Here is a 26465-nt window from a genome sequence, read left to right as displayed (position 1 = left end):
CACACACACACACACACACATATCTAGGCTAGTCAAGTCATGAGGATAGGATAGAATAAAGGATGCTGAGGCAGGCCCCACCCATCCCAGAGTACTATCCATGGTACTTTTGTAACATAGGACAGTCCCTGGGATACTTGCCAGTGTACCAACTTATCTCTCTCTCTCTTTCCCTCAGCCCAGCTATCTTGCTTGCCTCATCTCTTCCAAGCTGTCATTGACCGAGGCTATCTCCGGAGACTAGGCTACTCCTCTTGGGACATCCACTTAAATGATAGGATGTGTCGCCCCCAAGTCACTGGGCGTTACCTCATCTTCAATATTCCTTATGGCCACTGTGGCACCATCAGGCAGGTAAGAGGCTGGCAGGGGTGTAGTGACCTTCTATGGATGGAGTACATAAAGAGGGTCTTAGAAAATTGCACTGCCTATCAAAACCTATGTAAGACACAGGAAGTCACTTCTGAGGCGGCACACGCGCTAATTTGTCTGAAATGTCCTGCCACCTGAAGAATTTCAGACACACACTAAACCCGGGATGATCTACAACAGACATTGTGTGCAGTGAGGTCTGTGACAGTTATGTGAGTGAAGAAGTGGCTTACAGCCATCTCCCAGTTTCCAAACCAGTATTTGTCACAACATGCTTCTTGACTGAACAGGAAATATCTACCATGAGTGAGTTATGGTGCTGGGGATGAGGGAGAACAGACTGTCTGCCTGCTATGTCTCTAAGTAGCTAGGCACATTCCACACTGTAGGTAGCAAACATGTAGGACATTCAGGAGTCTATTTCTTTACAACCATCCTTTCATCTCGTGAACCAATGGCATTGAAGTTAAGGAAACGTGCGTACGGGTGAAGGAATTGTTCTGCCAGGACAGCCTTCTCAGTGTATTTGACAGTGACTTGATGCAAAGCATGCTCCTGATGGTGTTTTCTGCTTCCCTGTTCATACATGTGTAAAAGGCTCACATGACCCTGTGGAGGTCACATCCAAACCAACCATGCAATGCAACCTACATAAGCCCTTGAGTGCCACTCTTCCCACTTTGTCTGTCTGTAGTGGACCTGCCACCCAGCTCACAGCCCTATAGTTTGACCATGACAGAAAGAAAGTAGTCCTCACTCGTGGGACTCCCCTGACAGATACACCTTCCTGATGTTACCACGGCGGTCCGGCCAGGGACTCCAGCACTCAAGCATAGCATAGAGTTGGTGGTACCCAGCACAGGTACACTGTCCGCCAATTGATTCTCTCATTTTTACAGGAGCACCAAGGCTCTCTCAGCTACTCCAACTCCATCCGAGGCAGAACGCAAGGCCACCACCCTGGCCGAGTCATTGTGAGGCACAAAGTGCCCCAGGTGAAGTTCACGTGCAAAGTGGACGGCCAGTCTGCAGTTGAAATTGTGCATGGGAGTGACGCTAAGAAGGACGATGTCAGCTATGATGTATCGATTTCATTCCTCCAGTCACCTGCATCTCAGAATGCAGGGGGTAGAGCTCCTTTTGCTAGTCAGAGGGAAGAGGTCTTCCTCCAGGCCACCCTGCACAGCCACAACCCCAATCTCAGGCTCATCGTGGACACCTGTGTGGCTTCTCCTGATGCCAGTGATTTCACAACTGTCAAGTATGATTTGATCCAGGAAGGGTAAGGAAAATGGAAACTCTTCCTAAGTGATGTTAAACGTGCACGGTATTTCTCTGGGGAACTTGTAGTTTCTGAACCCAGAGTTAGAAGTTGGAAGGGTGTAGGGTATTCCAACCAGACCTTTGATCACAGTGAGGGATACAGCAACCTAGACAAGCCCCCATGGGTCCTCAGAGTCACTTTGCTGCCCTTTTCTAGCTAAGCCCCTTTTCCTTTCTAATATCTCCCTTCCAGGACAAATCTTCTGGCTCATATCAATGGGTCAATGTGTTCTCCCAAACTATGCCCTTAGTTAAACTAGCCAGATATCTTCCAGCTCTTTTGGTTCACTAAGTGATTAGCCAAGAGAGAACGTTGGCAAGTTGTTTGCCTGCTCTTTGGTTTATCAGGTGTTATTACAGTTGCTTTCCCTGGGGAACATACGCAAATGTCTGATTGCCCCAGATAGCATGAAGGACAAACCCAAAATATGATTTCCATCCAAGTTCAGCTTGGTGAACCGATGAGTATTCTGGGTTTATTTGCAGAAGCATGAGTAAGGAGTTGTGTAGGTGACCCCACCTGTGCCACCCCAACATGGATGACAGAGCCCCGTGAATGCTGTAGAGACAGAACCCCCCCTTCGGTTAAGCTTCTACCTCACAAACTCTAACATGCAGCTGGGGTTGGGTAGAAGGGAGTGGCTGGAATCAGCTGAGGAGATAATGACCTTTCCACTGAAGAAATGCTAATGGGTGTGGTGTAGATGATCCCAGCTGCTCTGATTTCCAGTTGAGAGTGGCCATGCCTTGAGGACAGGGGCCACATGTTCATGAATGAGGTAACTGGCAACTAGTTAAGAAACTCATTATTCACTCAGTGGCTGTTTTAGTGTGGTAAGAGCCTTCAGCCTCAGAATGCGGTCTGATCTAATGAATATTCTAACTAGACTGAATCTGCTGTTGTGTGATCCACTGTTTAATGTCAAGATCTAGTGGATTAGGAGTGATCCTTAGGTCATCTGTACTCTTACTGACTTTCAATCCACTGGACCTGTGAATTGATAGAGGGGAAATTGCAGCATCCAGCTATATAGTGGGTTTGTCAGTATCTGACTGCAGTTCTCTGCCTCCCACATTTTAATGCTCAGCTTGTAGGTACATGACACCAATGATTATTATATTTGGCTAAAGATTATTCTTCACTTCAATTATCTTTTTTAAAAAGATTTATTTTATGTGTATGACTACACTGTTGCTGTCTTCAGACACACCAGAGAGGGTGTTGAATCCCAATTACAGATGGTTGTGAGCCACCATGTGGTTGCTGGCAATTGAACTCAGGACCTCCGGGAGAGCAGTCAGAGAGTGCTCTTAACTGCTGAGCCATTCTCCAGCTCTTCAAATTATCTTGGTGAAAGATCTCTTCTCAGAGGATTGTCCCTTTCTTTTGTTGTTGTTAAATGTCTCTCTTGTCCCTGAGAATTCTGCTCTCTCTGAAAGTTCTGTATAAAATGAAAAGCTGCTGTATTGTCTTTTCTTCTTTCTCTGGTTCTTTTTTTAACTGCACATTCTACATAACTTAATTTTATCTCTTCTGGATGTACTACTTACACCACGCTATGCTTTACAATGTACTTTCTTTGGGTAGTGTTGGGGATGCTAGCCACGTACTCAACCACTGGCCTGCACTACCAGTTCTTAAATCGTCTAAGTGCACCTTTAAATGTAGTAGCCACTTTGTAATCTTCCCTGTAGGTGAAATAGAGTAGACCTAGAAGGCAAAGGTTGCAGCAAAAACTTTGATTTGTTTCTCTGTATTTAACTTTTCCCTTCTGTTCATGGCCAGGTATGAGGTTTCCATTAACAATGGAAACTAGTAGCAGTTGCTTCACAAAATGGAGGCAGTAGAAAGCACTCCATTGGAATTCAGAACCTTAGACACAGACCTGGCTATGCGGGTTGGAGAAAAGTCATGTCACATATTAGTTAACCTTTTATGTCTGGGTTTTTATCCCATCAGCTGCATCAAAGATGATTCCTACTCCAACCTCCATGCCCCTGAGAAGAATGTGGTCCAGTTCAAGTTCAATGCCTTCAGCTTCCTCAAAAGCTACGATGTGGTCTATGTGCAGTGTAAAGTTGCTGTTTGCCGACTCGGAGACCACTCTTCCCGATGCTCACAAGCCTGTCTGAATCGGGGAAGGAGAGGTGCAGGCTCTGCAGAGGTCAGAGAAGAACAAACTGAGTATTTCCAAATAGTGGGGCCACTGAAGATCCACAGAGAAGCTAATCAAAGCAAGGTCCTGGTGTGATCTCTCCCACTTTCTCTCACTGAGCATGTCAGAAAACTGGAATCATGTCTGTCTCGTATCAGCAAGCAATGTTTGAATGGCTCAGAAGCCACATACTGACTGCACTGTCTACACATCCATGAGACAGGTGGAAGAACCGGAGGGATTCTCTGGGGTTTGTTACTAACAGATCCCTGAGCGTTGACTTCTAAGGCAGTTGCTCTGTTTGTAGGTTTTTAAAAAATGCTGATTTAGTTCTTATTGTTCACTGTCAAGAACATGATCATTGTCTTAAAATGTATAAAACATTAGGAAAAACGTGGTTGTCTCTCTTCACCCTGTGGCCAATTAAAGATTGTTTTAAAATGTCTACTTACTATTTGGGAGTTGATAGATAGGTGGACCTCTTTCTGCTCTTCTGGAAATGTGGGGATTCATTTCCAGACCTTGCCAGTAATCTTGTAAAAAAAAATAATAATAAAGTATTTTCCAGGAAGCCACACTGTTCGTTTTCTTTACGCTCTTTTAAACAGAACAACTGAACTACACACGTCATTGACAATGTAAGTCATTTACAGAGTAAGTCGTTGACAACACAAGTCACTATGATGTAAATCATTGACAACACAAGTCACTATGATGTAAGTCCTTGACAACACAAGTCAGTATGATGTAAGTCCTTGACAACACAAGTCACTATGATGTAAGTCATTGACAACATGAGTCATTATGAGGTAAGTCCTTGACAACACAAGTCACTGTAATATTCGTCATTGACAACACAAGTCACTATGATGTAAGTCCTTGACAACACAAGTCACTATGATGTAAGTCATTGATGATGGTTTAAAAGGTGTCATTTAGGCTGAGTATGGTGCTACATTGTTTCACTTCCAGCACTCAGGAGGCAGAGGCGGGCAGATCTCTGTGAGTTTGAGGCCAGCTTGGTCTACAGAGTGAGTTCCAGGATAGCCAGGGCTACACAGAGAAGCCCTGTCTCAAAAAACCCAAACCCAAACCAAAAGAAGAGAAAATGTCTGATTCAATTGATTTGAAGGGAACAAATCAGAGCCTTGCTGCTGGGGGTTTAGCTCTCAGCCTGCAAATGGGAGGGCTGAGACAGACTCCTAAGAACCCAGTGCCTTCTCCATGAGCTGCACATGTGTACACAGTCAAGTTCTCCAAACATCTGGGAAACCTGAAAATTACCCAAGAAAGCTGAAGAGCAAACAAGAACAGGTTGAAAACATCCTGTCCCTGAGGCAGGAGGACTGCCCTCACCCTCACCTTCTTTCCTGGATGGAAAAGTAGTCTGTGCTGTATCTGGCACCCTCAGAGTTATCATTGTTTTTCTTTTACCTTTTGAGACAAGCTCTCCCAACATAACCCAAGTTGACTTTGAGCATGGAATTGTGCTCAGAACATATTCTTTAAGACTGCGGGTTTAAACAGAGGTTTTGCTCTTTCCCCTGTCTGGAAATACTTATTAGAAATATCTAAAATGAGCCCTCATCTTTGCCCAAGAAATGGTTTCAGTCCTTGTTGCTAAAAAGCATATGAGAGATAAAATTGCAGTAGTTGCCCTCACCTTCTGAAGGGAGAAGAGTTGGTGTCTGGTGGAGCTTAGTGGCTGATTCTAAGGAACTGAGGTGGACATTTGACAAACGACTCACATTAATTAAAGATCATTTCAGTTTCACTAAATAAAAAAAAAAGTTCTTTGCCAATTGCCAGCTTGGTAAGAATGAGGAGATTTCCCTCCACCTTCTACTAGGACAGAGTGCTGTATGGAGTTTGAGGTACTCATCACTGCTAGGGAGCAGTGAAGCCTCACCTGCACCTATCAGAAGCCAACAAGGTAGAAAGCCGGGATGTCCAGTCCCATGCCTGTTTAGTAAGGACCTGGAATCTTTTGCTCTGAGCAGGTTCAGTGGAGAGCCAGGAGTAAGGTGACCATGGGGACAGAGAACACCAGGAAGGCTGGACGACCTCTGCCCCTCTGATTGGCACATGCCTAGTACTCCATACCTCTCCTTTTCTTTGAGTGTTTCTGAAATGCTTGGTTAAGTAAGTCTCCTGGAGGAAGCATGGAAGTAGATTTTGCTTTGGACAATGTTTTAGGAAATAAAGATAGTAGGTCCACAGATGTTGACGCTCGTCACCACCATTCCCTGGCAATATCTATCAAGACAGTTGCTTCGCCCAAGTCCACAGCTCCATTTGGACAGGCCTTTCCCAATGATGAATTTTCATAATAAGGCACAGACAGAGCCCCTGGTGGCTAAGAAAGTCTCTTCTCATCTTCACCACATCTCCTGAAGACACAAACTCCTGTCCACCATTTTTTGAAGTTGTACACACAGAGTGTGAAGTTAACCCAGACAATACATCTAAACAGGGAAATGGTAAGGGCCAGTGGCCAGCCCACTGACTCCCAGCCTAGGACCTTTGATCACATTACTGTAACAATTATGACCATACTCTCTACTAAGTCACAATACTTGATAATTTTCGTAGAATGACATATTCATGCCTGGAGTGTCTCTTGAGTGGCCATAGCAGAGCATGTAATCCACTCTTGATAGTGAGATGGCTGAAAGGCAGTGACCAGACTAGACAGTTCTGCTGTCTTAAGAGCTTAATGTGAAGCTGAAGAAGTGGCTCAGCAGTATAGAGCATTTACTGCTCTTGCAGAGAACCAAGTTCTATCCAGCTCTTGTTCTAGAAGATCTAACATCCTCTTTTCAGCCTCCTCAGACACCAACACATATGTGGTATGCATACATATATGTAGGGAAAACACTTACACACAAGAAATAAAAATACATCTGAAAAATGATCTGCCTATGACTAGTGAAACTTTTTATGTTCTATTAAAAATGAGTTTAGAGTAGTGAGATTTAGGTTGGGAATCATTACATGAATATTTGGGAAGCCTTTAAAAGATCTGCACTAAGATGTTGAAAAGTAAGTATGGGGGCTGGAGAGATGGCTCAGTGGTTAAGAGCACTGACTGATCATCCAGAGGTCTTGAGTTCAATTTCCAGGAATCACATGGTGGCTCACAACCATCTGTAATGGGATCTTCTGGTGGGTTTGAAATGTACTCACATGCTCACATAATAAAGTAAATAAATAAATTTTAAAAGAAAGGAAGGAAGGAAGGAAGGAAGAAAGAAAGAAAGAAAGAAAGAAAGAAAGAAAGAAAGAAAGAAAGAAAGAAAGAAGAAAAGTAAATGTGGCCCTGTCCCTAGAGGCACTGCGGGTGTGGCTGCTGTGTCACATGTGCCTCAGTGGGTGGCAGAGAGGAGAGAGGCTATGTCTACACTCAGTGTTCTGGCCTGTGAACATCTGAATGATTAGTAGCCTAACACCCCCAGTAAAAGCCGTCCTGAGATGATCACCATCTGCTGCAATGCAAACCCTGACAGCTCCCAGGATCAGGAGCAATGTGAAGACTAGAAGAACTCTGCTTTGAGCTCAAGACAGATGACCCTTGCATGGGGCCATTCATGTAGGCCAGGCAAAGAATGAGCCCAAGATGACTGAGGTGCCATGGGGCTCAGACAGAGAGCTAGTCTGAGACAACCACCAATCTGGTGCCTTGAAGGCCTGGGAGGGGGCATAGCACTCCTGAGACCATTCCTGAGATGACTCCAGACATGTAGAGACCTCGGGTACCACTAAGAGGAGTAAGTGATGGAGAACTGGAAGAGAAAGAGAAGGATGTGGGCACAATGAAGAGAGGCAGAGCTGGAAACTCGGGAGTAGGGAGAATCAACCTAATGTAAAATAATTACACCTGAAACCATGGTGGCCTAGACTGCCACTAGGAGCCTGTGACTCTTCAGCAGCAGTGGTCCTCTATCACCAAAGCCTAGAGGGACATTCTTGGTGTGAGTTGTTGTTTAGGGACATGTTGATGTCTGAGGGCTGTGCAGAACTGGCCCCACCCCTCACCTGGGCATCATGGGAAAACTGACCCTGAGGGCATAATAGCAGGAGACCTGACCCCACCCTGTGCCAGCTGCAATACTTGGGAGTAGCCCCCACATATTGCAGGAGCTACAGGAAGACATTACCTGAAGATATGAATGTGGGAGACCTGGGCCTACCATTCAACCCCAGGGTAGATGAAAGAGAGATTCTTTTCTTCCCTACTTGCCTCTCACCACCTGTGGCAGGCAGGAGACCTGGCCCTGGGGTCATGGGAACAGATGATCTGGCCCTGCACTGTGTCTGGCAGCACACAGAGCTGACCTTTATGGTGAGGGTACAGGAGAGTCAGCCCTGAGGCCATGAATGTAGGAGAGCTGGCCCTGCCCCTTGCCAGCCATGCAGTGACATGGATGAGGGACAGCTGACCCCCACCCACCCCTTGTCAACTATGGGAGAGCAGACCCTGCACCTTACCTGGGCAGCCTAATGGAGCTGGCCCTGGATGTGGGGGTCAAGGGTGAGCCAGTCTCGAGGGTGTGGGTGTGGGAGAGCTGCTTCTTGTCTGCCGGACAGTGGTGGGAGAGAGCCTTCCTCCCCTCCCTCCCTCCTTGAGAGCTATAGCAGGCAGGTGATCTGGCCATGTCCCTCACTGACCTCAACACTTGAGAGAGCAGGCTGGCACCTTACCCAGGCAACAGGGTTGAGCTGGCCCTGGTAGCAGGGTTTTGGGTGAGCCAGCCTTCAGAGCATGGGAGTAGAAGAGCCGGTGGGCTGACCAGGACTTCAAATTGACCCACCCCAGCACCCACCCTACCAGTGAACTGATGAAGAACATGAAGGGGCAGGTCCTACAGATCCAAAACTACAGGGTCCCCAGGACACAGGCAACAACAGGACTCTGAGAGGAGTCCCAGGGAGCTTCCAGTATTGGTAAAGTAGCAGAAGCCAGAGGTTTAGTACCAGACCAATGAGTCATTGCAATGAATATTTTGAAATTAAAGTGTGGGCAAAGGTATACTGTGGGACATACTACAACAAACCAAGAAAAAAAAATGTTTGTGGGGGATGTTGCAAGAGTGTGGGGAGGGTAGATACAAGAGAAGGAGGAGAACTTTCAAAAAGATATTCAAAACCTTAAAAACAGTAAATGTCTACTTTGATTTAGGGCTGGAAAATCAGCAAGCCTGGGAGGACTGGGGTGGTGTCTCTTACATCCGTTGTATATCAGTGGAGTTCCTGTAATATCTGGTGCGCATGCTACACATTTATAGAAGAAAAAAGTAACAAAAAATAAAAGAAGCAAATGCCTTAGACAGTCTGAGAACCCTGTTTAGATCTGTTTGGAACATGAAAGCATGTGCTGGCTAGGTGGGTTGTACTTTCTTTGTTCTTTTTGTTTAAAATAATTAGCTTTGGTAATTGGCAGGCATAGAGCAGTTTAGCATAGCATCTTCAATAACATCTGGTCATTCTCATGGGAAATAGGAGTGTTTCTATCTTATAACTCAAAAACTATTCAGACGCTTCATTTTACTGTCAGACTCTTCCTCACCAAAACTCTCCCCCTCTGCCCAGGGGAGAGGCGCTCAGACTGCGGATCAGGATCAGCTGCAGCTTCAGGGAACTGAAGAGCCCACTCCTTCACTTCCGTTTCAAATTGCAGTTTTTATCTTCCAAAGGGTAGAATATTTTCATTTATTCTTTAAATTTTAGAGATGGTACACATTTTATTTATCACTTAATTTTTTTAAAAAGCCGAGCTGGACATGGTAGCTCACACCCTTAGTCCCAGCACTGGGGATGCAGGTGGCTCACACCCTTAGTCCCAGCACTGGGGATGCAGGTGGCTCACACCCTTAGTACTGGGAATGCAGGTGGCTCACACCTTTAGTCCTAGCACTGGAGATGCAGGTGGCTCACACCTTTAGTCCCAGCACTGGGGATGCAGGTGGCTCACACCTTTAGTCCCAGCACTGGAGATGCAGGTGGCTCACACCTTTAGTCCCAGCACTGGGGATGCAGGTGGCTCACACCTTTAGTCCCAGCACTGGGGATGCAGGTGGCTCACACCTTTAGTCCTAGCACTGGAGATGCAGGTGGCTCACACCTTTAGTCCTAGCACTGGAGATGCAGGTGGCTCACACCTTTAGTCCTAGCACTGGGGATGCAGGTGGCTCACACCTTTAGTCCCAGCACTGGGGATGCAGAGGTAGGGTCTCCATGAATTCAAGGCTGTCCTGGTCTACATAGAAAGTTTCAGGCCAACCAGAGTTATAGAGTTACAGAGACTGTCGAAAACAAACTGACCAGACACTCTTTATTCATTTCAGCCACCCCATAATGAAACATTCTGTCACTGTAATGTGAACATGACGGTCCCTATGTTGCTTTTCCTATGTTGGTTTATTCCTAACCCTTGTAGGCACAGGGAACTGTTTCATCAGGCACCTAGGGGAAAACAGGGGGCCTTTCTTGGGGTCCACAGTTAGTAGACCTGCAGCTTCTGGTATCTGTGATCCATCCATCGATTTAGAAAATGTCTCACTGTGGCTGTGGCCACGATCACCACATTCAGAGCAAGAACCATGAAGGAAAAGAGGTGCAGATGGCTGAGAGGCTGGTTTGAGGTTTCTGCTTCATGCATTTGAGGCAGAAGTCCTGGAATTGGAAAGAGTTTTAAGTATTAGCATTACGAAAATTTGGTAGTATTCATAATGTCAAGTTATATCCTATTAATAACACATGATGTAACAATGTGAAAATTAATATGTACTTTCAACTCAGTATAGAGAGACAATTCAAACATCTAAATTTGTTATATATTATATGTTTGAAATATTAGGCCATTTAACACTGGACTGTCTTTGAGCCTTTCCTATGCAGCCTCTCGGGTTTCAATGTACCCAGAATTAAGTAAGTTGTCCTATGTTAACAAGATATCATTGTCTATTGTGAAAAGATAACTTTTTTCCCAAGTAGTCCCTGATATGGGCACTGGCTGACTTTGTTCCTCAGTTAAAAGTTAAAATAGATTATTTCTAATTTAATTATCTGTTCAAACATCTATAAAAAGGAACTGGAAAGCTAGAGAAAAGTTGTTTTTAGACACGGGGTGCACATACATTCTTCAACATACGTGTACATGGCTGCACAAATGACATTGTAGAGTCGGCATGCTTTCCACATGTATGCAGATATGACACGTATGATACATATATAACGGAATGTTCATCTCATGTACTTAGTCGTTTGCTAGCACTTCTGTGTTAAATGTCTGAACTGTGCATCTCGGGAACAACAGATTAGAACCACATTTTACAAGCCACGGCTGTCCTTGGGTCACGAATAGTATGCTCTTGCCTGGATCTCCGTTTGCACTTCGGTCCCTCCTCAGGCGAACTGGCCCTATGACAGAATCAGTCTTCCATTTGTATGAAGCAATATCTCGTTTCCTTCTCGAGACACAGCCTTGGTTGCAGCGAGATGCGTGGTCATTTGTATCACAGATCAAAATCTTACATTTGAGATACACAGAGCTCAGGTGTCTCAAGAATTTAAAGGCATTGAACTGGAATCTCCCATAGTGCCCAAATAAGGGATACACCTTACAAGTCTCATCTCGACTGCATCTGAAACAGAATTTGGGGACGGAGCAGAATTTAGCACAGCAGCGTTTCCGTATTTAAATGAGGTGATACAAATGTGTTCAGTGCGTGAATCTAGAAACCTCTCTAGAAAGATGCCAGTGGGTTAGTGTTGTGGGTTTGGGCTATGGAGCTGGTTCTGAGAATCACAATAGGGCTCCCTCCCCGAAACTCCTGGTCCTATGAGCTGCCTGAACTTAAGCACCCATGCACTGGGGCTCAAACGCCTCTCCCAACCTGCTCTATATTGATGCACAGGTACTGCTGATTACCCATCTACCTTTAGAGAAAAAAAGACCACAGTGCTTTTTTCTTTAAAAACAAACAAACAAACAAACAAAAACACAAAATCTGTGTCTGTTTTCTTGAGAAAATCATGTGCTCAGAATGGCGCACATTAAGGAACTTTCCAAGTCTTTGCTGAAAAAAGCCAAAATTTATAAAAACTGAAGCACAAATAGGCCCTTCTACATAAATTATAAGTGGTTTCGCCCTGTTAGTGTCAAATATTTTATAATTACATTTAAAATCCAAGGAATATGAAAAGCCTATCTAAAAATTTTAACATGAATTACCTGTAGCTAGTACATAGTAACAATTTTTGAATGATTAAGCTTAATAAAATTCCATACTAGAAAATGTATATATATATATATATATAAAGAGAGAGAGAGAGAGGAGTGTTTATAAATACAAAACATATTTTGTTAAAGTTATTATCACTGTAGGCTAGAGATTGTTGAGTCAGTATAGGACTTGGCACACTATCATGGGAACCTGAGTCCCTAACAAGTCTTGCACACTTGCAATCCCAATGTTGTGGAGACAGAGCTAGGACAATGCCTGATTTTTTCCTGACTGACAGCCTACCTGAATCCAAAAGCTCCTGGTTCAGTGAAAGACCCTATCTCAAAAAATAAGACGATGAGGGGGTAGATAGGTGGTTAGAGCACCTGCCATGCAAGTTGATGCTCAGAATTTGGATCCTGTTCAAAACCTACTTAAAAGGGTGAGTGCGGTGGTCCACATGTAATTTCAGCACCCAGACGGTGGAGACAGGGGAAAACCCCAAAGCAAGCTGGCTATCGAGAACACCCTTCTGGCAAGTTCTATGTTCAAGTGAGAAGCAGGCTCAATGAATAAGATGTAGAGACTCCCAGCATCAACTTCAGGCCTCCACAGATGCACACACCCATGCATGTGAATACTCGAATGTGCCAATACACAAGTATACATGCACATACCACACATATAGACAAATAAGAAAAACTAATTGACAGATAAGTCAGAGAGTCTTTAAGGAAGACAACTGATGTCAGTCTCTAGCCTTCACATGTGCACATTTACCCACTCACTCACTACACACACACACACACACACACACACACACACACATATCAGAAAAAAAAGGGGGGGAAACATATTACGGCTGGCGAATACAAAGATCCACCACACACGTGCATACCCGCTGTTGATTAAGTCATAGGTTGGAGAGGTGAAGTCAGATGTGGGAGAGGCTCTGCAAGTGTCCAGAAATACCACCAGGCTTGGATCTGAGGTGTGCAGAGTAACTTGGACGAAAAGAGTTTCGTTCAAATCTACATAATACGGCGACTCCTGTATACGGTTTTCAAATGCACTGGACTCATAAAGAGCCATGCTGGTGTTGTATTTGCCCAGGACACTTTGATTTTGTATGATGTCATCTTCAGTTATGTACAGAATCTCCACGGTAGAATTATACTCCATCTCACAGGTCACCACAATCTGAAGGTGCTTCTGTCTGGTGATCACAGCAGAAACTGGAGACCGGGTAAAGGTAATTACGTTGGTATAACTGATTGTGTGGTCCTCTATCTGCAGAATGGGAAGGAATTCAATTGTTTATATTTCAACATTTCAGAGTACAGAGAAGGTTAAGACTTATTGGTAGCAATTTAATTTCCTTAAGGCATGAGAAAACAGCTTCCATGTCAAAAAGCTGAAATGTGTTTTACTGCAGGGACCGACCTGCAGAGAGAAGAGAGTAAAAGATACAGCTTGTATCAGACAGACGGAAAGAACTCGGTAGAGTTTTCTTTCAGTTACATTAACATCATTATGGAATGCAACTTTCCAGCCCTTCTAAAACTTTAAACTCATCGGATCAGGCCTGTTGGTACAGGCTTCTAGGCAGGCTGAGGCAGAAAGATCACAAATTCAAAGCCCACCTGAGTACTGCTGGGTCTGACATGGCCTTAAGTAAGGACTGAATAACATGGTTCCTGCACCTGGGACAGGGCCAGTAGGCATGGGCCTCCACAAGTGTCAGTGGCTGCTGTGGGCATAAGGCTTGTTTGTATAATAATGTACATATTTTATGTTCCTCCTTCAAGGAAAGCTCCCTGTTAATGTCAATGACTCCGTGATAATCAGAGATAGCACAAGTCTAGGAGGTGATGGTGTGGCTAATGTCTAGCAAAATGATAAACACTGGGACTTTCAGGACAACCCTTAAGGCTATTGAAAATAACTCTAAAAACATGAATTCAAACATAATTTCTCAAAATTTAAGGTTGCAATGTGAATTATGAGGGGCTTCAGGAATCTAAATGAACAAAAGCAACTGTGCTGTGAGCCAACTTGTCAGAAAGATACAAAGGAGACAAAGAGGTTTAGGGAGTGGGGATCTCAGGAGATCCCACCCAGCTAAGACTTTTTGTTTCTGCTTCCCATAGCAGGCAGATTCCTGAGTTCAGGGTCAGCCTGGGACAGAAGAGGGTTAGACTCAGGTGTGGTAGAAATGGTAATTTCACAGTGGGGTCCTAAGTTCATCCCCTGCGTTTAACAGAGGCAGGAAGATCTCTTCATTCTTTTGCAATGTTAAAAGAAAATGTGTGTTTGCTGTGTCCTAAGATTTAAGGGACTGAGTCACAAGATACTGATTCATGGGGTAATCACAACAGAACCTGGAGTGAATGGCTGGATTGATTTGTAAAATGAGAGACTAGACTTATGATCTGCAAAAGATGAGCTATCCAGAGAATTTTTACGAGAGGGGCAAGGGAGGGAGAGGAAGAAGGGGAAGAAAGGTGTCTGTAGACCTCCAGAGAACAGAACATAGAGAAAGCAATCTGGAAAGCTGTCTCAAGAAGAGCGTAGGTCATCAGCTTGGACCCATGATTTGACTTTGAGTCCTTTGTTTTGCTGCTTCCAGAGCCCCGCTCTAGGCCAAGGCTGGTCCTTGGCAAGCTACAGAGTTCAAAGTCAGCCCGGACAAACAAAAGAAGATTATTGAGAATACAGCTCAGCCGCAGAGGGCTTGCCTGGCATGTGTGAGGCCCTGGGGTTGGTAAGTAGAAGACTGAACTCCACAACATGGTCCCTCCACAAAGAGGCCTAAGTTAGTGTGTCTAACCAGGCAGGTCCCCAAATGTGTGTAGATGGAATCTTGGCCTTGGTGCATCATAGATGTCTGTGAAATAATAAAGCCTATGTGTTCGTTTTTGGAAGAAATAAATGAACAGAAGAAAATATTTACTTTTTATCAACTCCTCCAGTCTGTTCTCCATCCTAAATCACAAAATGGTTTAAGTTTACAGTATGCATATCAAGGGGCCTAAGAGTGTTGACAATGCTTAAAATTGTAAATGGTATTTCTAAAGGACTTACAACTCCTAATATTTAAAATATGCTTTTATGTTATATCTTTTCAAGGATAATGAGATCTTAAATCCAGCCCAATTTTGCCAAATATGGAATGGTGACATTTTGTACAAATTTTCCCAGTAGGCTAAGACACCCTGACCACCAAAGATATTCCAAATCACTCTTGTGAGGTTTGGGAACTCTCTGCCTTCTGTGAAAAGCAGCCATCCTCCAGTTCCCCTGCAAATAAATAAGACAAGTGTGTCTTTGTGTGTGAGTGAATGTGTACACAACTATGTTCATGGCTTTGTGTGTGAGTAAATTGTGCACAGCTCTGAACATGCTTTCTCAGTCCAACCACGTGTGCCCGCTGTGGTTTGGGAAAGATACATCAAGTTTCGTACCTGTGCGTCCCCATGTGACACATCTGTGAGCATTTGACAGAACCCAGCTGTGGGTTTCACAGTACCTTTTTGATTGTACCGCACTCATGAAGAGGAATAGAAAACTCTATGACGTTTGATACACTCGGTCTGCAAGTTGGGTCATTTAGCTGCAAATTGTTCTCATTGTAGTTAAGTGACTCTAGGTATGATTTGCTTATGATGACTCTCATCTTGTCAGAAGCACAACTTAAAGATGCTATCAAGAAAGAGGGGGAAAGAATTATCACATCTGGGCCAGCTAGGAACTGTGCATTTTCCAAACTTCCATGTGCAGACTGTTCTGTTAAAAAGTTTAACCTGCTTGGTGGCAGACACCTTTAATTCTAGCAGCTAGGAGGTAAAGGTACATGGATCTCTGTGAATTCTAGTCTACTAGTGAGTTCCAGGATAGCCAGGGCTACATAGTGTCAAAAAGAAAACAACAATAACAACAACAAGCAACCTGAAGCCTCTGTGCTGAAAAGACAGCTGTCAGTAAGAGAACTTTCCGCCCAAGCATGACATCTGAGTTAGAATCCCCAGCCCACCCATAAAAAGCCAAGTATGGCTGTGTATGTGCCTGCAACCTGAGTGCTGTTGAGAACTGAGGCAGGAGGATTACTAGGATTTCCTGGCTGACAGGCTAGCTTCAGATTAAGACCCTGTCTCAGGGGAACAAGGCAGAAAGTGCAAGAGCAGGAGCCAGACATTCAGTGTACTCCTCTGACCTCTACACACACACACACAGACACACACACACACATACACACACAAATACACACCCATATGAATTCATGTCCACTTGCACACACAATAAATAAATATTCAAAGTTACAATACATTAGATGGTAGGTGGAAGACTGACATAGCCCAGTAGTTGGTGAGCTTTTCACAATGTCCACTGCTACCTTGTTTAGAGCTATAATCCATACATCTGATATTTACATCACTTTTCCCTTTTTTCATCCCTAAGCCCCTCCCAAGTATCCCCTCCTACCCTATTCACGCCCCCACTTCTAAATTCATAGCCTCCTCTTACCCAATTATTATTGTTATGTTTCTTTAAAATTATGTCATTACAGAAGACCAACCAGATCTTGGGTTCTACAGAAATCGTTTTCAAATTAATGGATTCATTCACTTCCTCCTATAGTAAGCAAGGCACAGGGTGGGTCCTCAAGCCTCTGGGTTAGCTATATTCCCAAGTACATGTGACAGGTTGGCAAACAAGGCTAGCTACAATCGGGCTAAGAATTAAGGAGAAGGCTCTATGTAAGTAATAATCAGAGTTCAAAAGAGCTGAGGGTCATGAAAAGTGACTTACTAGTGTTGACATCTTCTACGTAGACTGAAGTGTAGGAGGCAGAAAAGCCTCTGTAGGAATTGGCATAGTCTGTAGACAGCACAACAGTCATGGTGTCAGAGGAAGACTCAAAGGTGGGTTTCCCACGGCCGCAGACCTGTTTGAGCAAGCCCGACGTGGTGGAGGGACCATCATAGACGGCGACGAAATCAAACCTGCAGTGCTCATCCATTTCTAGGCTAAGAAAGATTGTCTTACAATGACATCTCAGATTTATGATGACAAACCTGGAACTTCATCATTCCCTTCATGGTACCTCAGAACGACCAGAGAAATAGTCAACAGCACTGGTAAGTGTGTTTCTTTCTACAGTGGTTCTCTGAAAAGTACCTACATGTAGGAGCACATGGTTTTTATTCTCCCCAGGTTGGTCCCCCAATTGCTGGGGGAGGGGGGTGTCACTACAGTGGACCACAATACTTACAAGAGCTCTGTAAATTTCAGATTTATCTTATAGCCTTTGTCCACCTGTATGTGCCACACGCAGTATGCCAGCTCAGGGTGCGGCTTTGGGTAGTTGGGACTGCTGAAGGAGCCTTCCAGTGTTTGCAGGTAACCACCGCAGTTCGGAATAGCTGGAAAGACACAAGGATGGTTGATCTATGAAGTTTAACATGTCCTCCCTGCATGCCGTGCCACCCCTGTCTCTTCTGCAGCTCACATTGGAAGTTTTCTTCTCTTAGCAGCGGACCTTCTGTCCTTGGAGCACCTGAGAGCACAGCTCTGCCCTGCTGTCAAATCATAATAAAGTGACCAGATTGGCTAGAAAGGCCCTCCACCAACTGGACCCAGCTGCAGAAAGTAGCCACACTCTCGGGGCTAGTGCTGGAGGCTCTTCCACCACCATCACTGTCCAGGCGCACTGGCTGTCACCAAAGGAGCTGTTGTTCTAGACTGCCCTTTCTCAACATGTCTGATAGGGCTTCAGTATGGAGTCCTCTGCTACTCTCTCCTTAGGCTAAGAGTCAAAGTCCGCCTCAGAGGCAACATTCCTCCATCCCTCCCTGACATCCAGGTACTGTAGTGGGCAGCATAGCAAAGAAAACAGAGGAGCAAACTGAAGACCCCTATGAAGATATAAAGTGGTTCAGGCTGGCTTGCTCATAGGACCCATATTAAGTAGAGTCTCCAATCAGGTGTGAGGAGGGAGCCTGGGCCCGGCTCCAGAAGCTTGATGTCTCCCCTTGTTGGCTCTGTAGCACAAGATATCAGTGTCAAGACCAGTCTTCTGGAAAACCAGAAGTGCTCCTTATGAACTGGCTGGTTCACGTCCATGTCATTCAACTGAGGTAAAACGTGGATTGGGGGGCCAACTACATAGAATTGTGTAGCATCTGACTGCCCCCAAACTGGCTCAGCTCCACCCACATTTGCTTGGTTGTCAGAATCACCCCCAGGAACCTGATAGACACAAAAACTCAAGAGCCTCAACCCATATCTAACGAATGTCGAAGAGATCTCGAGGTTACTAAACAGGCTGAACAGAGTCCTTTGGGCTCCGACACCGTGCTTGCCAACCTGTGGTGAGCCTGGGGACTGGTTAGAGGAAGAGCATCAGGAGCTTCCCCAGAAGAATCATATCTCAAAGGTGGCGACTGAACACGTGACCCTTCTATGCACTGCACTAGAGAATTGCCGTTGCCCAGAGAACACTTGTGAGGGAAGACTCAAGAGCACCATGTCCTCAGCAGGAGCTGGTGTAATCTGTGCTTGCAGAGGGCAGGGGAAAGGGTGTGTCACGGAAAACTTACTGGCAGCAGAGGAAAAGAAATAGAAGAAGATGAAGATACTCCTTTGGAACCTTGTCCAGTCAGTGACTATCTGAACCGTCAGTGAATTGGATGATGATTCAAACACAGGCACAAAGTCATTTCTGCTGCAAGCCTTCCCGAGCAGAGACTCGCCTGTGGAGCTTCCATCAAACACCTTGATGCTTTCACTGTCACACCTGCTATCTGGATCCAGCCTGGGAACAGAACACACCTGTGTTTGGAGATGAGCTAATAGTGAAGTGGCTTTTCAAAGGTGTTGTTCCCTGTTCAAATTAGCACAACAGTTAATTAAGTGGGAGCAGTCTGGTTTGTTTAAATCAGTCATGAACTCTGTCCCTCTTCAAGAGCAATCAAACCACAACCTTAATGGGCTCAGGAAAGTGAACTAACTCTCGGCACTTTATCCTTAGGAAATAAACAAAAACAGACCTAGAATCCAAAACTGTACTCCTCCTCCTCCTCCTCCTCCTCCTCCTCCTCCTCCTCCTCCTCCTCCTCCAATGCCTTGTCTTCTTCCTCCTCCTCCCCTTATCCCTGTTTCCTGAGACTGCATAGTGACTGGGTAATATAGATCTTTCTAATTTAGAATCCAGCCACACTGATATTTGATATCCAAGCTTGCTGAAAAAGCAACTCCTCCTCCATGGCTACCTTCTAGTGAAGAATCCCCCAGCTGCCTCTTCCTCCCCACCATATGCTCATTCAAGCAGACAGTCCAATGTTCTGCACTGAACAGGGCAGCCCAGGATTATTTATACTTTCTGTGCACACTGTTGGGCTGTGGAAATGCCCATAGAGGTTCTTTGTCCAAGATGGCTTTGACAACCTGAACTCTCTTCCACCTTAAGCACTTCCCTGATATATAGCTTTGGACCAGGAACTTAGCCATACTTGACCTTAGTTTCCTCTTCTGTACAAGGTTTTGTATTTGGTCCTCTTAGTGTGACTCACCTTCCATGGGCTTCATCCACAAGAAGTCACCCCAACAAAATACTTCTTTCTACTGAGTTTTGTTCTTACCAAAATTCTGTGTGTTCTCACCCTCTCTCTCTCCTCTCTCTCTCTCTCTCTCTCTCTCTCTCTCTCTCTCTCTCTCTCTCTCTCTCTCTCTCCATACATACATACATACATACACAAACACACACACACATATATCTCAAAAAATGGGGAACAAGGTGTAAGTTTCTAGTGTTCCACAAAGTCAGTGAGTTGCTGTCTTTGAATTTCACTGAAGGGCAGCCAATTTCAGCTTCTGCAAGTAGAGCCCTGGTTCCCCCAAGTATGGTGGCTTGGGATTAGAGTCACTTGGTAGTGGTTCTTATGCAGATTTTCAGGCTTCGCCCATCTTATTTAAATTAGTATAGACCCCAACCCTGCCCAACAAGTGAACTTTGATGAACCCTCTTGGTGAATCTGGTAGCTACAGAGTAAGAACCACAGACTTAAAGAATCAGAGCAAGGATGCTGGGGTCCCATTACCTTAGTTATTTATTTTGTTTTTGGTTTTAAACAAATCATATTTTAATCTTTAGCTTCAACAGCTCAAAATCAGATTCATCTGGTGATTGTGACATATCAAATGATTTTTTTCCATTCACTCTGATAGTATTTCTTTTGTACAAAACTTCACATATCAAATTCATACAAAAACTGAAAAAAAAAAAAAAACCATACTGACCTAGCAGCAAAAACTGGATTGATCTTGAAAATCATTGTACTTAAAGCCAAATAAAGTTCATGGTCGTAACAAAAAAAATTAGAAACAGAGCTTCCCCTATACCTAACTTTTTGTTAATTCTGGTTTTACAGTTAACCTACGATGCAATCAGGTCTCAAGTATGTATGCAAACCTTAAACCGTTTTCATGGGGCACAATGTAGGCTGGGTTAGCTCAGGAGAATCTGAGTACATTCTTGTTTGTTTCCCAGGTTGCTACTCTGTTGATCATCCAGATTGGCCTATGTATCTACACAACAGATACACATCTGTCTTTCTCATTGCCAAGTCAGTTCTTCTATTACTGACTCTTATAATTACCATTTGGGTAAAGCACAAATACCCTGACTCAGTTCTTTTGGATTAATGCCCTGGTTGGGGGACAACTTATTCATATGTGGCTATTTTAAAACATTTCAATAAAATCTTGGTCAAAAGAACTTCTTAATTTTCTAAGTCTAAAGAGTTAACTTGTCTTTCTGCATTATGAATTCGGTTGACCAGGTTGTTGTAACAAGGATGTTACTTGTTCAGCAAGTAATGTACTCACAGATTTCCAGGTCTGTAATACTCATTTTGATAATTTTATAATTGCCCTCAAAAATACTTGCAGCTCTTACAAAGCCCTGGTGTCTGATTTCCGGCCCCCATACTGTGTCTCACTGCCACTTACACTGATAGCTCCAGTGGACTCTATGCCCTCCTCTTTTGCACGTATTTTCCTCAAAACCAAGTGTTTTGGGTATGTTTATAAAGACCAGACAATGGCAACAAACATTGGATTTGATGAATAACAGTCTCAGTCCAAAAATTTATATAATTTAAAATAACAGGTATTCCTAACACATCTAGGCAAAACCTGCCTGGGCGTGGTTGGGTACAATGCACACATCGGTATCTACCACCTACAGATTTATAAAGTGTACGTCCATGAACAAAGAAGAAACCTGGTGATGCTTTTCTGAGTTTGACTCAGCTAAAGCCTTTGCATCTCAAAATCCTTTACAAAAAGAAACCCCTTAGAAAGTTTGAGATTCCCTGTGAAGCCAAACGAAGCTTCTACTGAAACCAAGATTGATGTGGCTGCTGTCAAGGAGAAGGCAGAGAAGGCAAAGGCCATTACCTTCTTTAATCTATTATTAGTGGCCTTGGTCCAGAATGTGGCTTCTCTGAACTTTCTTATCTACTGAATTAGGCTGTTCCTGTTGCAGAGGGGTGTTGAGAAATCAACTGGGGACATCCTGAAGCTTTGTCTCAGATCCTTGCATGACATCTTCAAGGCATTAGAATACATGTATAAATGTATGTAGTTTTTAAAACAAAATTTCAAAAACCATCAAGCCTAGGTCCTATCCTCTAAGACTCTGATCTAACTGCCTACGGTGCCCCCTAGGAAACTCCCATGATGGCTCTAATATAGACCAGAATTTGGAGCTAGAGTTTAAGATTTTTAAAGCCTAAGTCTAGCAGTAAACAGCTGGGTACCATCCTCAATCGATATGAACACTAATCGATGGACCTCTGCAAGCTATCAAACTCCTTGTGTCTATAGCTCTAACATTGGCCTCACAGGCACTGTGTGACCCAGAGTTTCGCATGCCAGTCCTTGGTGATGAATGGTGGCCATAACCATTATCATCATCATCATCATCATCATCATCATCATCATCATCATCATCATTATCATGGGGATCACCTAGCCTCCATCTGCTGAGTTCCCTCTGCAGAGAGCTCATCTCCCACCGACATTGCTAGAGTCAGCTCTGTCCTTGAGAAATTGAAACCTCTACTCACTCGATGTGGGAAAAGATGATTCTGATGCTCCTGTTTTCAGGTCTCTCTATGGTCCAAGTGCAGTTCTCATCAGCATTGAGGTTTAGGATCAGAGCTTTGTGGGTCTCTCCCAGATTGGCCCCTCCCAGACTGGCCGTGCATCTTGATCTGCCTGATAGATACCATAGTTGACACTGAGGAAAGGAGCAGTCCCTGTCTCCCAGCAGGCACCAGGATTCAACCTCCCACAGGAAGAGGAAGTAGTTGACCAACATATAATGGACTCCACATTTTTTTTGTGTGTGTGCTTTTATTTGATTGAAGTTTTCTCTTCCTTAGGGTGTTGATATATTTTACTTTCTAGGTTTTTAGGACTTTGTTGTTGTATTGGGCTTGAGGGTTGTTTTGAGAAAGAACTTAAAGTAGGGTGAATAGGGAGGAGAAGAGGATCTGGGAAGATTTGGAGGAAGGGAAGAATATGATCAAAATATGTTTAAATTTAAAAATTGTTAGCTGGGTAGTGACGGCACACACCATTGATCCCAGCACTCGGGAGGCAGAGGCAGGCAGATCTCTGTGAGCTCAAGACTACCCTGGTCTGCAGAGTAAGTTCTAGGACAGCCAGGACTACACGTTGAAACTCTGTCTCAAAACTATGTTTTATATAATAAAAAAATATTGGACAAAAAGGATGGGGCCAGTGAGATGGCTCAGTGGGTAAAGTATTCATTGCCAAAGCTGATGATACACATTCAGTCCACAGAACCCACATGATAGAAGGAGAAAACCAACTTCTGGAAGTTATCCTCTGACCTTCACTTGAGTACTATAGCATGTGAATACACGAGTGTTTGCACACACATAATAAATAAATGTAAAAAGAAAAATTAAAGACCAGAAACCCAATAGAAAATGGGGAAAGGAGGATATAGAGGCATATATTTGTAACTGCAGCATTTGGAAGGCTGAAGGAGAAGGTTCCCATGCAAAGAGGCCCTCCCTCCCTCCTTTCTCCCTCCCCCCTTCCTCCTCCCTTTCTCTGTCTCTCTGTCTCTCTGTCTCTCTGTCTCTGTCTCTCTGTGCCTCTGCCTCTGCACACCCCCTCTCTTTCTCTGTCCATCAAGGACAAGAATAGACACATTTTCCAAAAGAGACCGATAAAAACCCCTATGTACTTAGAAACAAACAGTCATATTTCTCTTTCACCCATGACTGAGGAATGAGCATCTATCTATCTTTACCTAGCAATAGCTATATCTATCTTTGTCAGGAAGAGAAAGCAAAGATAACAGAAGAGGTGGCACAGTCCCACCCACCCAAGAACAGCATCTTTATTAAAGCCTTCTGTGAATTCATCTGTCTTTTCCTTTCCTCCTCCCTTTTTTATTTTAAAGATGTTCCTGTGCATAGTTCTAGACATATTGTAAAACTTTAGGCATTTTTCCCTCTTAACAGAGACCATTTCTTGTAGATGAAATCTTTTAGAACTTAACAAATTACTTCTCTGTTATTTGCTCTTAAAAAAAAAATCAGCAGGCTGGAGAGATAGCTCAATGGTTAAGAGCACTGACTGCTCTTCCAGAGTTCAAATCCCAGCAACCACATGGTGGCTCACAACCATCTGTAATGGGATCTGATGCCCTCTTCTGGTGTGTGTGAAGACAGCTACAGTGCACTCATATATAATAAATAAATCCCTTAAAAAATCAGCAACTGAATCTTACCTTTTTAATAAAAATTAAGCCAATATCTGTTTGTGTAGGAATTATTTCCCTAAGATATACATTACAAGTGAAATTGTGTATGCCTTTTTTATTTCAATGACCATGGCCACACAGGCCCTAATGAAATGACAGTTAATTAAGCGGAGAGAGCACAGGGGTGTGTGATTCTCTCTATCGAGAGCAGTGGCAGATATGAAAGCGTCCAAAGTCTTGGGAGAATCCTGGTAAGAGCCAGTCTTCTTTGTTTGAGCTGAAGAATCTGGTTCAATTTTCTTACCTTCAGCCCCTGTAGAATTCAGCTGTGCCCCACAGGAGACAGCTAAAATGGCCCAAATGAACAGCCTCCCAGTGACCTCCATCTCTGCAGGGTGCCTCGGGGCCTTCAGGCTTTTTATAATTCTCTGAGTTTTGTAAGCTCCCTGGAGTCCAGGGAAACGTGTCAGTTTGGCCACGCCAGGGGTGGTGCTGGTGAGAACTCCACAGCTGTGAAGCTGCATCCTAGCCAACAGTTCTGTACTGCGCTCACCCTTCCAGGTTGTTCCTCAAAGGGCTATGGGCCAGCCAGACTGATTCTGCACAGAGTTCAGCTGCTACAAACAGTTCCTTTGGCCTTGAAAATGCTCTGAACTTGAGCCTTGACCTTATCTGTGCAGGTCCTGAATGAAGGAGCAATGCTCCAGGATCCAAAGTTCAGCAATCCAGGGGATAGCAACAGCTGGGCCCCCAGATGCCTAAAGGAGGCTGACCCAAGGCATAGGAGAGGGACAAAGGATGTAGAAGAAAAGACAATGTAGATCAGGCCTCCCTGCAACCCCGCAAGGATTCCTGACCCCTGTCCCTCTGAAGAGGCTAACATGGATGGATTAGAATCCCTCAGGCACTGAGCTTGTAACTCAGAGATAGAAGTCCAACATGAGATTAGGGAGAAGAGTGTATATGTGAAAGGGACTGCCCCTTCATTCATTCATTCATTCATCCACTTATTTATTCATTCAATGAGCAAGTTTTCATCGCTCACTGTCCTGGGATGTGGGACTACAGAGCTGAGTACAAGACACGTAGACTGTACGTTCATGGAACCTTTAGTATAAGTGGGGGAAACATAATGAATCAATCACAGTTCATACAGAGGCAAGTATGTTGAGTGTGCTACAGTGAGGTCAGATAGAATGTGGCAGCCTTGGGTGGGAAAGGATGCAAATTAGGGCAAAGGAAAGGCATCACGAAAAGGTGAAATGGAAGCAAATACAAAAAGAGGGAGACAATCATGTATCTTACTTCAGGGGTTTTGTTTAAGATAAAAGTGTGTATGTAAAGGCCCTTGGTGCAGGAACATCTATAAACTGGCTATGTGTGAAGGAGAGGGAAGTGGGAAGGGAGGCAGAGGAAAGTTCAGGCAACAGTTGATGGAGACAGATCTGTGTGGCACAGAGAAACTCAGTCTTGTTCTTTTCAGTGACTGGCCAGTTCTAGGTATGGTGGTTACAATGAGAATGGCCCCATAGACTCGTGTAATTGAATTCTTGGTCCCCAGCTGGTAGAATCTTTTAGGAAGGATTAGGAGGTGTGGCCTTGTTGGAGGAAGTATGCCACTGTGGGTGGGCTTTCTGCCTCATGCGTGTGGATCAGATGTAAGCTCTCAGCTACTGCTTCAATGCCATGCCTGCCTGCCTGCCTGCCTGCCTGCCTGCCTGCCTGCCTGCAGCCATGCTCCCCACCATGATGGTCACTGATTCACTCTCTGAAACTGTAAGCTCTAATCTCCTATAAATTGCCTTGGTCAGGGTATCATATTCTAGCAACAGAAAAGTAACTAAGATACTAGGAATCACCCAGAAGCTCCTTGAAGGTCAAGGTAAGGCAAGGTCACCTAGAATGGAACCTTCCTTGAACCCCACCACTCTTCCATGTTGATACCAATTCTCTGAAGCCAGAGCTTCCTCATTCAACCCTAGAATGTGACTTGGGAAGGGTATCCTCAACTGTCCCAGTAGGAAATCCACTCCTGTGGAGACCTGGATCAGGGGTTAGCCCCATTCCCTAGGCTGCAGCAATGATACTGGAGTGGTTCTCACAAGGAGCTTGGAAACTCTCCAGATCCTATACAGTTCTCCTGGATTCCTACTTACACAAGTAACCACATATGAGGCAGGGACATAGTATTGATCTTGGGTGGGATACTTGTGTGTGGATCCTTCTATTTACTAAGAAGTGTTCACAATTAGTTATGTCTGTGTATAATGATTCTGGGCCTTACCTCAATCACTCTTCCTTCCCAGGACTGGCATCTCCTCACTCCCTTGTTCTGATCATGCGAAGGCTATGTAGTCACTCTGGGAAGGGACATGGTAAACACAAAGGATACCTGGGGTCCAGGTAGGTGAGAACCCTGCTTTGTGCCATTGCCATGAGCCATGGTTTCTGTGGGCTGGGAGGACCTTCTATCACTGAGCCTTCTGGTCCCTACATAAGTGCCAGTCTGCATTAAAGTAACTGACAGCTGGGAGAGGTCATGGGGCTTCCTAAAGTGAAGCTGAAATGCAATCTGGACCAAAG

At 44.4% G+C, this 26465-nt stretch overlaps 2 protein-coding genes across 2 annotated transcripts in view; one reads left to right on the top strand and one right to left on the bottom strand.

Moving 5' to 3' along the window:
* Positions 1–3947, top strand: part of LOC308417646 (scavenger receptor cysteine-rich domain-containing protein DMBT1) — a gene marked incomplete at both ends in the record, with an annotated part of 50834 nt that extends 46887 nt beyond the window's left edge. Inside the window, 3 exons of the mRNA XM_080912992.1 lie at positions 179–354; positions 1272–1654; positions 3656–3947. Coding sequence (XP_080769118.1) covers positions 179–354; positions 1272–1654; positions 3656–3947 — 851 coding nt within the window. The remainder of the gene's footprint in view (positions 1–178; positions 355–1271; positions 1655–3655) is intronic.
* A 6403-nt stretch (positions 3948–10350) lies between these two features.
* On the bottom strand, positions 10351–24268 carry CUZD1 (CUB and zona pellucida like domains 1; the record flags this gene model as incomplete). Its single annotated transcript, XM_080913329.1, has 9 exons — positions 10351–10523; positions 11226–11494; positions 12975–13366; positions 15606–15778; positions 16886–17103; positions 17349–17499; positions 18676–18890; positions 22207–22357; positions 24187–24268. The coding sequence occupies 9 exons, from the start codon at positions 24266–24268 to the stop codon at positions 10351–10353; spliced, it is 1824 nt and encodes a 607-aa protein (XP_080769455.1).
* Between the last annotated feature and the right edge of the window lie 2197 nt (positions 24269–26465).

The sequence above is a fragment of the Micromys minutus genome (assembly GCF_963924665.1).
Source record: "Micromys minutus genome assembly, chromosome: 2".
In the NCBI taxonomy this organism is placed as follows: Eukaryota; Metazoa; Chordata; class Mammalia; order Rodentia; family Muridae; genus Micromys; species Micromys minutus.
Note: the sequence above shows the minus strand (reverse complement) of the source record. Positions and strands in the feature narration are given on the sequence as shown.